Here is a 14,186-nt window from a genome sequence, read left to right on the forward strand (position 1 = left end):
AACAAATACATGAACATATTTTACAATATCTAAACGATCCTCATGATCAAAATATAACGAGAAGATCTTGAGGGTCAGTCCATAAATTATTTGATATCATACAACATCAAAACATCAAACAAACCTTCAAATTGAAGAAAGCCATAATATGTTGTAATAGAGAGATATGTTTACATGTCACTTGTACCACTCATACATGTTATAATGGGCCTAATTCATATGGACCAGAATCATGAAAACAAAAGTTAATTATAAAGAAAAAGTGGGATTTCAAGGATTGGCTAGTAGGTCAAGGCAGGGACCATCAGTGGTAGTTTGACTTGGAGTTTCGGTACAGCTCTTCGGCTCATACAGAACTCGTGGAGGCTGTGAAATGCCGTCTCCTGGAGAACAAACTCGTCTCCGGAGGCCATCCATCAATTTGGATTGTCTGACTTGGAGTTTCGGGTTCGGTACAGCTACGCTGTATGGATTGTTCAACCGCATACGTTGGTAGATGATATCCATTCAATTCCCATCGGACCCTCCTACGTTCCTCGTATGCCAATCGTTCTCTCCTCAGTTGTTCCAGCAAATTTTCTTCTGCTTCTGCATCTCTAGCTCCTGACGCTTCTGCATCTCTTCGAGTACGGGCTTCACGCCTCCTTGCACCTCTATGAGCTGCTGCATCCCTAGCACATCTATCGGCCTGACTTCCCCCAAATTTTTCTTTGTACTGTTGCACTTCTTCATCTTTCTGTTATCATATCATTTCACAATATATAATTTAAAAACATACCATCTATGGCTAATAATAACATGCAGTCTATATTGATCATATCAGAGAGTTATGTAACCATTTTCTTGAACAACGGTTGAGGGGTGCCTATCATGTGGCTGGGAGGCATAATCTCCCAAGGCCTACTTGCTGCTAACACATCTCCTCTCTGTTCAGAGAGAGAAAAGTGTGGAGGCAAATTTAGCTGTTTAAATACCTACAAAATGCAAAGAGACACACTTATCATCAAATGCTTGAGATTCTTATTAATTTAACTAAATAGAATCAACCTTTCCAAAACGATCAAACAGACCTACCTCACGGGAAAAGGATGGCATGAAAGGTTCTAACAATTGTGCAAGAAGGTGTACTAATCCAGCAGCAGTTCTTATAACAACTGCACAAGAAGGTTTATCTTCCCTGTAAAGTTTCCAAAATTGGTTTTCCTACAAGAAAAAAAAAGAAAACAGCAAAGTCAGGTAACTGACCAGCCAATAAGGCTTCTTCTGTCAATAGTTAGTCAGTAATACCAGAATTACCTGCAAGTATCTGTTCCCTTCACCTGAAAGGAGCATAGCAGTTTTCAGCCCTTGCTTGAGTTTAACCTGCATCAGATGAACTCAAAGCATTAATTAAGAAGACAAAAGGATCTAAGATGTCCCATACCAGATCAAAGTTTCATATATCATATTCCTCACCTTTTCCATGGCTTCTACATACTCCTCCACCAAATTTCCAACCTTTTCAGCCAGCAACATCGTTAGATGATGAGATTCAGCACCAGGAGCATCAGGAATGACAGACCCATAACCTTTATCATCATTGTAGGGAAATTATCATAGACAGACAGATATGCAAAAGTCGTTGTCAAAAGCATCACTAAGCAGGTATTTACAAGTTCTTCGTATCTAACTGTTCTCACTATTTCAAAGAGAACATAGTTTGTGCAATACAGCAACCTCATGCTTGGTCTCTTTTATTTTGGGAAAGCAAACGAAAAAGCTTTTGATATTTAAACACGTCCTGCTAAAAGCAAATGCATGAACTGTTGATCATTCCATGTGCATGCTAATTTACAATGAAAGGGAATCATTGTCAAAGAGCAAATAGTGTTGACCTTTGTAGCCATATGCATCTTTATATCACTCTAGACTACCAATTTTGTGCGATAGAAAAAAAAAAAAAACAAATATCACAATCACATATTCAAACATCTCACACTTGCGCACCAACAGGGTTGTTCAAAACAAAAACATCATATTTTAATTTTTCGATACGACAATCAAAAGTGTCATCTACGGCTACCAACCAATGCTTATATTTAAAACGAAATAACCAACCTGCATTTTCAGGTCTTGCTATGAAACTCAGAACCCGATTAACAAAGTTTCCTAGGCTGCTCACCAGCTCACCATTCAGTTTTGCTTGCAAATCTTCCCATGAAAACGATGTGTCAGACACCTAGATGGTCAATCACCAGTATCAATCAGCGTCCTATGATAAATCAAGAAAAGATGATTCCATTTTCTAGTGGCAGTCAGTTACCTCAGGCCTGCTGGTCAGCAAGTAGTATCTCCATACTTCGACAGGGATATCTGTATCTTTTACATCATTACCAAACACTCCAACACCTTTACTCTTGGAAAACTTTCCTGACAACCCATAACAAAAAAAATATCCTCGTTTATTATAAATGGCAAAAAAAGCAAAAGCAAACAAAGTCGTTCAAGTCCCAATGGAAACCGTGGTGATATATCAACTGACCGCCTTCATAATTTAAATATTCAGTCACACTGATTGTCTTCATTAGTGTCCAACTTTCCCCAGTTCCAAGCTGGGTAGAGGGAAACATCACCTGACAACATATTGGCAGTTGAAACAGTCAGATTTACAAAGAGAAACCTTGAGGATAGATTCAGAAAAGACAAGAACCAGAAATTAAAATTAAAAGTCACATCCAAAAAAAGCAATCATCAGAATACCCGAGTTTATATGCACTATCATATAGCAATGGTTTCAAGAAGTATAGATGCAAAAAAAAAAACATAACCCTAGCACTAGCAAAGTTCTTTACCCCAACCCGGAAATCATAGCAGATACACAGCGCTTGGTCAGTCACTCAAGCAGAGAAGAAAGAGAAAATAGGTACTATCGCAAATATGATAAAATTCAAATTGCCAGACTTATTATGCGTAAGATATGCCAGGAAACCTATACGAGCATATAAATTACATATAAGACGTGTTTATAACAAGGAGGTCACAACAATAAGTACACACAATATATTCAAAACAGAAAACAAGTCTTGGTGCAGGTGTTTTTCCGACTTCTTATGTTCTATCTCAGAGAGACATATGAAGAAAGGGGAAAACTATTGGAACAAGTCATAGGCGTTAATCTAATTTCTGAAATGTTATTTACTCACAGTGTGAAATGGCACATTGTCTTTCCCCATAAACTGATAAAGCTCCACATTCTCAGGATTCTTCCACCACTTCTCCCATTCAGATGTGTAGCATGACGTTATTGAGACGTATCCAATAGGAGCATCAAACCAAACGTAGAAAACCTATACCCATGATTCAAATTAGTAGTTGATGTGTAATAAGTTTATGATATTGGCTGGCAGTTATGTTCCTTACTTTGTCCTTATATTTCTCATGTGGGACAGGAACTCCCCACTTAAGATCCCTTGTAATGCATCTCTGCTTAAGCCCTTCCCTAAGCCATGCATTTGTTGTGTGAATAGCATTTTGACTCCAAGATCCATTTACAGATGTCTCGTTAATATACTCTTCCAACTTATCTTTCAGGGACGGAAGCTCAATAAACAGATGGTCTGTCTGGCGAACTCGGGGTGTGGTTCGGCAGACCTGTTTGAGAGATAAAACATAAGTATTCACAAGGATTGTAATAACAGAACCTCTACGAGAAAACTAAATAAACAAGAAAACAGTGAATTGAGCTATCATGTATAAATAAGCATGAAGAAAGAAAGAAGAAGCATGCACACGACAATCAAAAACAGGTAGCCATTACTCATTACCAGTAATATATATTATAACATATGCAATGCACATGCACAGTCCATAACACCATAGCAGATATGCAGCAGTTGGTCAGTCTCACAAGCAGAGAAGAAAGAGAAATGGGTAAGGTGAATGAAAGACCATAGTAAAAAAAATTATTGCATGATAAGTGTCTTCACTTATTATTAAGTGGTGCAACTGTGCCATGCTTTTGAACATAAAAATACACTAGATAGCTCCAGAGCGGAATGTATCTCACACCCAAGATCTTCTCAATAAACAACCATAAGAAGAAGCAGAAAGACATATGCGAATTTTTACTGGCGGGAAGTTCTAAACAATGTCCCAGAGAAACTTACTGCAGCGCTACAAAAAGGTATTAAAAAAAGGGAAATGCAATCCCTTAATGGGATAATTAATTGCCGTGAAAGAGAGAAGCAAAGCAGCTCACCTTGCACCTTGGATCTTTGAGTTCAGTAGGATTAAGGAGCTTTCCACAATTTTCGCATTGATCTCCACGAGCAGAATCATAATTACATCCTTCAAATGGACAGGAACCTTCAAGAAGCCGGTCAGCTAAGAACTTCTTGCACGTATCACAGTAAAGCTGAAGACACAATAGGCCAAAATTAAATATTGCTTGGCACGTATCGCCAGGTGAGTAAAAGAATTCACCTGCTGCATGGTGCCCTCTGAGAGACGATTGTTTTCGCACAGCTTACTGAATATTGCTTGGCACACTTGTGTGTGTTGAGGAGATGAAGTTCGCCCGAATTTGTCAAAACTGATATCAAACCAGTCATAAACTTCTTTATGAATGGCATGGAACCTAAATGCGCACAAAAAAAAAAAAAAAAAACTGTGAATCATAGTCAGATTCAATACAGAGCAAAGATTAATTTTTTTTTTTTTTTTTTTTTTGGGGAGGGGGGGGTTCAGATACAAATCCATCAAGGCTAATGATTTCCTCTACTATAGGTTGCTTTGTTTTAGGTTTTAAAAATATACGGAGGGGTATAGGACACTCATCCAAGCAGTTAAGAGCTTTGGAGGTTTATCCAAATGATTAAACCAAGGGAGATAGTTGTTTTCATTGGGGGCAGAAGTTTAATATTGCTGAAGTTGAACAAGGATATACAAATAAGATACCGAAACGGGCAAAGTATAAGGAAAGCAAGATACATTACTTGTCACAGATTTCCTTGGGGGTGCAATTCTCCTGCACAGCTTTAGTCTCAGTTGCAGTCCCATATTCATCAGTCCCACATATATAAATAGCGTTATAGTCACGGAGGCGACAATATCTAGCGTACACATCAGCGCTCAGAACACCTGGACGTAAAGAAAACAAAAAAAAAAAAAAACAGCAAGAAACCTGAATTTCAGCATCGTCACAGGCACACACAACAACAACAACAACAAAAAACCCCACAATAACGCCAATTGAATTTCTAAATTATACTTATTAATCAGTTTTAAATTTTGCAACACCTTTAGGAAATTGAATATCTAAATCGGATTCTTATGATTCCAAAGCTAAATTGACTTACGAAGAAAACAAATTTGCCAGTTAAGAAAATTACTTACTGCGATCATATAAAAAGAAGGACATAAACTTATAAAGATAAAAGGTAATTATATATCAAGGGAAAGAGAGAGGAAGGATTCAATTACATCCAATGATGTTTCCGAGATGAGGGACGTTGTTGACGTAAGGCAGAGCACTGGTGATTAGTATATTTCTTTTGCCATGGACCGGCAATTTGGGGTCGTCGCTCTTGCCGTCCTCCATCGCGAAACAGCAAGGGGCACAAATTATTTAGGGTTTCTCAAAGAGATAAAAGATGAATGGATGAGAATGTGAGGAAAACTCTTTAAAGCTGTTAAGTGTGAAAACGGGCCGGCTCAGCTTATTAGGCACGCTCCCGATGGGCCAAAGTATTTTTATCCGTGGTAGCCTGCCCCACTACTTGGCCCACTAGACCACATATACCATCCTGCCAATAGTTCCCGATCATACCACATCCCCGCTAATTTAATTTACAATATACTAATCTTTAACATAAACACTAATTCGATTTTGTATGTTTCCTCAATTTCAAAAAATACTTCTTTATTGTTGATGAGTCCTTCCTTAAATGTCAAGGAATCATTCCTAAATGATAATTGGACTACTTACAGTAGAACCTCTATAAATTAATTAATAACTTCTATAAATTAATAAATTTCTCCGGTCCCAAGTTGGGACTAGTGTAATTTTAGATACTATTCGATAATATAATAAAATAAATTTTTTTTTGAAACTCCTTTGTAAATACCATCAATAATATAAATTAATAATTATAGAAAATTATCTAAATATATGTATATATCTATACATTAATTTTTATTAGAGTTTTTTTTTATTTTTTTTTATAATATAAAAATCTTTGATACCTATCTTCAAAACATGATGATAATTATTTTCATTGGAATTTATTTTATAAAAATATTAGTTATAAAGATTAAATCTTATTTTTAATATTTTTGTTACCAAATTAGGAAAGTTTCTCTATAAATTAATAATTATTAATTTATCGATAAATTAAAATCTCTATAAATTAATAAAATTTCATGGTCCCGACTTTATTAATTTATAGAGGTTTTACTGTATATCATATACATCTATATTAGTATTTTTGCTCAAAAATATTTTTTGGAAATTTTTTACATTTAATTCATTGACTTTAATATTAGTTACCAAAAATTTCAAAATTAATTATACGTAAGATTTAAAAAAATAAGGAAATCTATCTACCTCACTCAAACATAAATATATAATTCCTTTTTTTTTGAATTTATATTTAAATTATCTTGAATTATTCTATAATGCATTTAGTTAATAAAAATTGTGATTTTTTACTGCATATGATGTAATACAAATTTTTTTAAACAGACATATATTACTCAATATATGAATAAAAAATACGGGAACAATATCCCACATCACCAAAAAAAATTGGGCGATAGTTCAGAGTCATAATATAAAAATATAAAAGAGACCAAAATGATTCATAATACAATTGAGTAGAAAGCTTGATTTATCAGGCATTCAAACTTAAAAAAACTTTTATTTGGTTTATTTTGGTTCTTTATTTTAAAGATTTTTAAAAAGTTAAATATTATAAATTTTTAAATTTTTTAAAAAGTTAAATATTATAAATATTTACATTTTATAAAAAGTATTAATATTATAAATATTGATATTTTTTAGAAAGTTATACTTTATCAAATGTTAAAAATATTAAATATTTTTAAACGTTTATGAAGTTTCAAATATTATAAATATTTAAACTTTATAAGAAGTTTAAATATTTCAACTTTTAAAACAAAGTTAGAAGACCTTTAAAATATTAATAATATATTTAAACTCTTACGAAAGTTCAAATATGAGAAATACTAAACCATTTTAAGAATTCCAAATATTATAAATATTTAAAAATTATAAGAAGCACCAATCTTATAAAATATAAATGGTTACAACCTTAATAAATAACATATCAATTCAATCTAATATTTATAATACAAAACAATAAATATTAAAAATTAAGATTATATAGTGCAAGTTAAAATATCTCGGGACGGAGTTATATAGCGGGACGGGTTTTGTCGATATTTATATAAATTTAAAATATCATTAATTGATTGTTAAACGGATAAAACATCATTTCATTATTTTGTTAGCACTATCGGTATCAAAGAATAGACATAACTAATTAAATTGATTAATCAATATTATGTAAAAAAAATTATATTGCAGTATTATATGGTTTAAACTTTAAACTATAAAAAATAACAATTATTATATAATTATAACATATTTAACCAACAAATACAATTTATAATTTAAATGTTTTAGTTATAAATAATTTGTCCCTGCGGGTCCTAATCTAGTTCATTTTATATGTTTGGGGATGAAAAAGTTAAATTAAATTACTGGGTTTGTTACTCATATCTCAAGTGGGAAGTGCGAAGTTGAAGATTCAATTAAACTAGAGGTCTAGAGGAAAACTACTAGTCTATAGAGGAGCTGCTTTTGTATGCAAACTACAAAGGGTGGTTCAGTTGTTTTCTTGTTCGACAAGAGCAGTACCATCATCAAACACTTGAAAACAGAGCCCACAGTCTCGTTGAGAGAAAATGGTTTTGCACATTTCTTTGGATAAGCGTGCTGAAATTGTTCCAGTTATGGGATACACATCAATCCATCATAATATGGAGAAACAAAAAAAAAAAAAAAAAAAAAAATGTCAATATGTCATACCGTTGAGGTGTTCCCGAACAGATTCCAGCGATTTACAATGCTTTTGGCAAACCCCACACCGAGGCTGATGAACTGAATGGTATGAAATCTTCATATGGTCAACAAGGTGTGCACGTTTAGTGAACGTTTTGTAGCACGCAGCACACCTGAGCCTGCAGTGTCGGATTCCCCCAGAACAAACAAACAACAAAAATCTTCTGTCAAATCAACCCTAGCTAACAAGTGATGGCCCTCACGAGAGCTGGAAACTAATGATGGCCCCGCCAGAAAAATTACTGAGATTAGAGAGAGGCGAACCTTGTCTTGGGATTTTTGGGAGAAATTAGATGAGATTCCATGGTTAATTCGAAGCAATGCGACGTAACCGCCTAGGGTTTAGTGAGACTGCTGCTTTAGGCGCTTTAGAACTTTATCAGGAGGTGTTGAGACTTGAGAGAGACGAGGGGAGAAAGCGTTCGTCGTACGGACCAAACTTTATAGCCCTTTATATTTCTTTGCCTTGCAACACTCACCTCTTTAGTTTTAAAATAACAACCATGCCCTCTTAAATTTAAAGATCACATTCTAGCCGTATCCAACTCACCAACTTTTTTTGCCGTATCCAACTCACCAACTTGTAGAATAAGCGTCTCAGGGATTGATTGGAACAATAGTGCCACCGCCATGTCGTTTTTCTCACTATCATCAGAAGGTTCTTCGATGATATCCCAGACCTTATGCACCCTGAGGAGAATTCTCATCTTCATGGACCAAACCGTGTAATTGGTCGTGGTGAGCATCGGGCACTTGATTGAGGACGAGGAGGAACCACCCTCCTTTACTTTTGCTAGTGCCGTGCTTGATGTCTCCGTGATCTCTCCCATGGTATCGCTTCAATGAAGCAGCTCAAGATCCAACAGTTCTTCTATCTTTGCCCTCATTTGTTCCTTTATTCCCAAACGTTTGAGAGTGTGAATGATGTTTCGACCTTACATGGCAACCAAAACAAAATATAGGCATGCACGGAAACAGAAGTGATTACCTCAACTTCTTTTGCTCCTTCCCTGAGATCTTCATCTACTGATACATTGTGAGGTTCAAGCACTCTCTGCAACCAAAAGCCACCATGAATCATTTCAACCATAAATAAGACATTCATGTATGTACTTATTAATTTCCAAAAATGAGGGAGAATATTATGATCGATCGAGCAAAATTTTGTTAGTTTTCCCCATCTAAACTTACATCTCACAACCGAGGTAAGGTGGATTCTATCTCTTTTGTTGCAATTTCATTCAGTATAACTTCTTTCCAACCTTCAATAGAAGAGAGTGTATTTGCCCCCTCTCTATCTGCATTTGTCTCTGCAAGTTTATTTATCTCCACATATTTGGTAAAACATAAAGCAGCGGCCCAGATCATCGGAATTTATTTAAGAGTAGATATGGTATACCTCGATGCTCGAGAAATCAGACTACTCTAGCAAGCCTAAACACAGGAGTACAGATGCTTGAACATATGACAGCGAGACAAGGAGCTTCTCTTGAAAATAATGATGAGCTAGAGTTTTGCAGATGTCATAGACCTTCGGAAAGAAAACAAAATAAAAAATTATTACCAAACCAAACGAAAAGACAGAGAATGAAGCTAGAACCTGTGGTTGGTATTTGTCTGAATCTGTAAGCAGAATCTTATCACTGGGTAGTTGTTTAAGCAGACTACATATCTCAATATATTGCTCAAGGAGAATGAGTCATAAATGCATTCCGTACATTTTTCAATAAAATACGTGACTTTCAGAGAGTGAATCTAACCAGATTGAAGTCAACGAAGTTTGGCAACGAAGTCTACCCTCTGAGTCAAACCATATCATAAGGTGAAAGCACACGGGCGAGTTTCTTCAAAAATCCATCTGATGAATTCCCCCAAGAATCAACCTCCAGGAAGTTGATCATATTATCAACACGATAAAACCGCACCAGGAAAAGTTGTCAACCTAAAATAGTACTGCAAAAAAAGTCCAAAGTTGAAGAATTGGCCAAAACATTAAACGAAAAGTGTCATACTCAGAAGATACAGAAACATTCGATTCCACTTAAATAATCAATGAACCTTTATGGAAGGGGACGAAGAAGCCCAGTTCATCCGACTCATCAACTTCAAACGTGTCGTTGCTTAATGTTAATGGTTTCGAAAGCATACATGTGTGCTCGCTCACCAGTCACAGCACTCTGATCCAACCATATATAGAAATTGTGTTAGGAACTAGTAGACAATACAAGAATAACCAATTCAGGAGAATGAGGAGAAACAGATATTCTCAACTAGGATTTGACTGATGTAGAATGGAGCAAATTCTATTAACATTTTCAGCAGCCTTGGTAACTCTGAAGGCTCCACATCCAGTTCATCATCACCTTCTGATATTGAAGCTAGCTGACCCTCAAAGTATCTGCACGTATCAATCAATTATGCATCTGCATGTATTAATCAATTAAGTCGTAATCATGCATTTACCTGGTCAAGAGTTCAACCGCAGCAGACCCATATCCCATCTACATAGAATGTAATCAAGAATTGGTTAGTCTTTCAGGGAAACCTAAAAGATAATAAAAGTGAGCATAGTAAGAAAAAAGTTACCTTCATAGCATTGGGGTGGACTGCTATGCGTACTATACGGGCACCAGAAAGCTTTGCAAAGACAACGTCCCGAAACTGTCCACGGTACTTTCATGGTATTTGATCTTCATGTAGTGAATGACCTTCTTTAAAAAAAAAAAAATACCGCAGATTTCCAAGATATCTGTCCTTACCTGCAAAAAATATCAATTACAATACCAGTTACATCTAGAATCAATCACATAAGAATGCGATGACATGAGATTCATGATTCTACACTCAAAAAGACAAACAATTACAGCAGAGAGATAAACATTAACTATAATGAATATGAACACCCAACACACACAGTAGCAATCTAAAACCACAATGGGTTTAGTACTCATTTGAGTACTAACGCAGGAAGAAGGTGATAAGAACCTTTGTCCATCAGGATGATATAGCAAATGAAGAGCTAGCACTGCACGTGTGAAGTCAAGATAAAGTCAGGATAAGAAGAGAATGTCACGTGTGTGTTGAGCTGGGAGAAGCTGTCATCGTCACGGAATAAAGCTGTTACTGTTAACACTGTTAGTTAACAGTTATATATGAGCACTTGTTAGCTCACGTTTTCTTTATGCGTATTATCTGAATTTGTAGAATCTTCTAGAACTCTTTCTTCCTCATCGTTTAGCTGGTTTCTCTCCTTGAGATTCTTGCTGGTGAGATGGCGTTGCTGCGTTTTCCTTGAACGTTGTACCGTTTATCATTTATTTGAGTGTGGTATTTGTTTGTTTACTAATTCCGTTATCAACTGGTATCAGAGCAAGGTTTTCCTCGGAATCAATGGCGGTGGAAACGAGATCTCAGCTTACCCGAGCTGAGGATGTGGTAGAAACAGGGCGATCGGTGGTTCCTTCGACGGAGGTGACACTGGGGTCTCAGATCGCTCAGGTATTTGAACGTTTAGAAGTTGCGATTGCTGAACAAAATAAAAAACTTGATGACAACATTGCCGATATGTTTGAAATGGTGAAGTTAAGGACTGATCAACAACCTTTACCTCATGGGAAGCAAATCTGTGATGATAGTGAACCGGTAGTATCGGCGACACCGGAACACTTGGTGGAGAAGTCTACCCGTTGCAGAGGAGAAGGATCGGTGTATCGAAGCAAAGGTGAGGGATCAGGATACCAAAACAGCGGAGATAGCTCGGATTTTCAACACCAAGGTGTTGGGGTGGGATATCAAAACAAGGGTGATGAACCGGGTTATCAAAACAGAGGAGAGCTAGGGCTATGGTTATCAAAACAGAGGCGATGGGTATGGCCATCAGAACAGAGGTGAGGATAGAGGTTATCAACATCACTATGCTGGTGTGACTCGAATGGGAAAGGTTGATTGTCCCAGGTTTAATGGAGAGCGAGTTGCGGAGTGGATCCTTAAGGTGGAGGACTTTTTTTCGCTTGATTTCACCCCAGGAGACTTCAAGGTCAAAATGGCTGCGATACACTTTGATGGTGATGCTGCAGATTGGCATCAATCGTTGATGCACTCACCGTTGGGAAGGAATGTGTTGCGTGATTGGCAAGCTTATAAGCTGTTGTTGCAGGAACGCTTTGAAGACGTGTTGGATGATCCTATCGCAGAGCTCAAGCAACTACAAGAGACAAATGGAATTGTTGATTATCACCATCGCTTTGAGCTGATCAGGAACAGGTTGTCACTTTCAGAGGAGTATCTGATGAGAGCTTATTTGGCAGGACTCAGGTTGGATACACAAATGCATATCCGCATGTTTCAACCTCAGTCTGTTCGTCAATGTTTAGTACTTGGTCGGTTGTATGAGAGAGCTCATCCACACCAGAAGGGGAATTCAGGGGGATGGTCATCTGTGAAACAGAGTTCTACAGTTCTACAGTGAAGAATCAGGGAGTGGTTAAGCAAACTAACCAAGCACCTGTGGGTAACACCGGGGTTCAACCTCCAAAGAACAGAAAGTTCTTGTCACAAGAAGAAATGAGTGAGCGACGTGCTAAAGGTTTGTGTTTCATCTGTGACGAGAAGTATACCCCGGAGCACTATCTTAAGCACAAGAAGACGCAGGTGTTTATGATAGAAGTAGACGAGGAAGTGGAGGAACAAGAATATTATGAAGAGCAAGTTGAGGTAGAGGATGAGAAAGACATGCCTCGAGTGTCAATAAGTGCTGTTTCAGGAGTCTCAGACTACCGTACCATTAAGGTGAGAGGGACGCATGGTAAGAAGGTTTTGTTCATTTTGTTAGATACTGGTTCCACACACAACTTTATGAACCCAAGTACAGCCAAGGCATTGGGTGTGGCAGTACAAGCTACAGGAGGCAAGGGTAGCGGTTGCTGATGGTAGTAAATTGGGAGTACAGGGCAAAGTTTCTCAGTTTAAGTGGTCATTTCAAGGAACAGCGTTTAAAGACGATTTCATGTTGATTCCCTTAGGGGGTTGTGATATGGTGTTGGGAGTGCAATGGTTAGCTCCATTGGGAGATACAATTTGGAACTTTCAACAGAGTCCCCCTCCGTTAAGCCCAAACAATTGAGTGAAGAAGAGACACCAAAGAAAAAAACAGAAAAACACAAAAAGAATTTCAAAAACAAAAAGCTTCTTTACAATCACACACACTTTAATTATTTTTATTATGCGTCTGTATATCACCTATGAGCTTAGCTCACTGGTATTGGGACTCCTGAGCTGCTCTCATTAGGCAGTGTTTCGATCCTGAGGTAGATAATTCTACCTTTCTTTTTGCCTTGTTTTTAATCGGCCCGGCCCAACAAGTAATTTTTTATTTGGTACTTTTAACTTACCAGTTTGGGTTCTCTATGTTTTAGTATAGTAATTTTTTATTTGGTGTACGTTTAACTTGACAGTTTGGGTTCACTATGTTGTATCCCTTAGAGTATAATTTTTTTTGCAATTTTATTGGCCACTACTACTTCCATTGACATCACCACCGGCTATCACAGACGCTAGCATCCTTACCACTATCATCCTCATGACCACCACTATTACTACCACTACTATTACCATTTTATCATTGCCGCCCAAACCAAACCACTATTAACTTGATAGATTGAGTTTCCTATGTTATATTATTTAGGGTATAATTTTTTTTCCATTCAATTAACTCGACAGTTATTGACCACCCATGTTACCAATACTTCCATACTATTTTATTTTGTTCTATACTATTTTATTTGTAATTTTTGTATACAGTAAATTTTTTTTAGAATAAGTTTATGTCAGTTTTCCAAAATTCAAATCATGATATATATAGAAAAAGAGTTAGTTTTTAAGAAGATTTATAAAAAAATTAAATTTATTTGCTGTAAATAAAAAACAGAAATACAAATCTAAAGGGTAAAGGAAAAAAAAATCATAAAACAATTATATTATTTTCTCTCTCCTCACTCTCACGCCAACCTCTCTATCTTTCTCATTTCTTTCTAAACGCGCCTGTAGTTCTGTGTGTCATCTGGGA

The 14,186-nt window shown here is 36.4% G+C and overlaps 1 protein-coding gene across 5 annotated transcripts; it reads right to left on the minus strand.

Moving 5' to 3' along the window:
- Positions 1–112: 112 nt before the first annotated feature.
- LOC104779732 (methionine--tRNA ligase, cytoplasmic) lies at positions 113–11,098 on the minus strand. Of its 5 annotated transcripts, none has more exons than XM_087509843.1 (24): positions 11,008–11,098; positions 10,709–10,881; positions 10,586–10,623; positions 10,181–10,520; positions 9,883–10,075; positions 9,522–9,653; positions 9,314–9,420; positions 9,111–9,176; positions 8,387–9,015; positions 8,090–8,241; positions 5,461–5,783; positions 4,974–5,118; positions 4,462–4,615; positions 4,238–4,393; positions 3,400–3,630; positions 3,183–3,326; positions 2,522–2,612; positions 2,303–2,409; positions 2,098–2,218; positions 1,456–1,568; positions 1,297–1,362; positions 1,075–1,203; positions 837–974; positions 113–736 (listed from the first exon to the last, which is right to left on the minus strand). In XM_087509843.1, exons 11-24 carry the CDS (start codon positions 5,576–5,578, stop codon positions 347–349), a joined length of 2,103 nt encoding a protein of 700 aa, XP_087365969.1. In that variant the 5' UTR covers positions 5,579–5,783; positions 8,090–8,241; positions 8,387–9,015; positions 9,111–9,176; positions 9,314–9,420; positions 9,522–9,653; positions 9,883–10,075; positions 10,181–10,520; positions 10,586–10,623; positions 10,709–10,881; positions 11,008–11,098; the 3' UTR covers positions 113–346. The 5 variants fall into 5 exon arrangements, 3 of the variants coding, with proteins under 3 accessions (XP_087365969.1, XP_087365968.1, XP_087365970.1); XM_087509842.1 differs by adding an exon at positions 7,919–7,996 and having other exon boundaries at positions 9,314–9,432; positions 10,709–11,098; XR_015596491.1 differs by having other exon boundaries at positions 1,071–1,203; positions 10,709–11,098.
- Between the last annotated feature and the right edge of the window lie 3,088 nt (positions 11,099–14,186).

The sequence above is a fragment of the Camelina sativa genome, chromosome 4 (assembly GCF_030686135.1).
Source record: "Camelina sativa cultivar CO46 ecotype springtype chromosome 4, ASM3068613v1".
NCBI classification, from domain to species: Eukaryota; Viridiplantae; Streptophyta; class Magnoliopsida; order Brassicales; family Brassicaceae; genus Camelina; species Camelina sativa.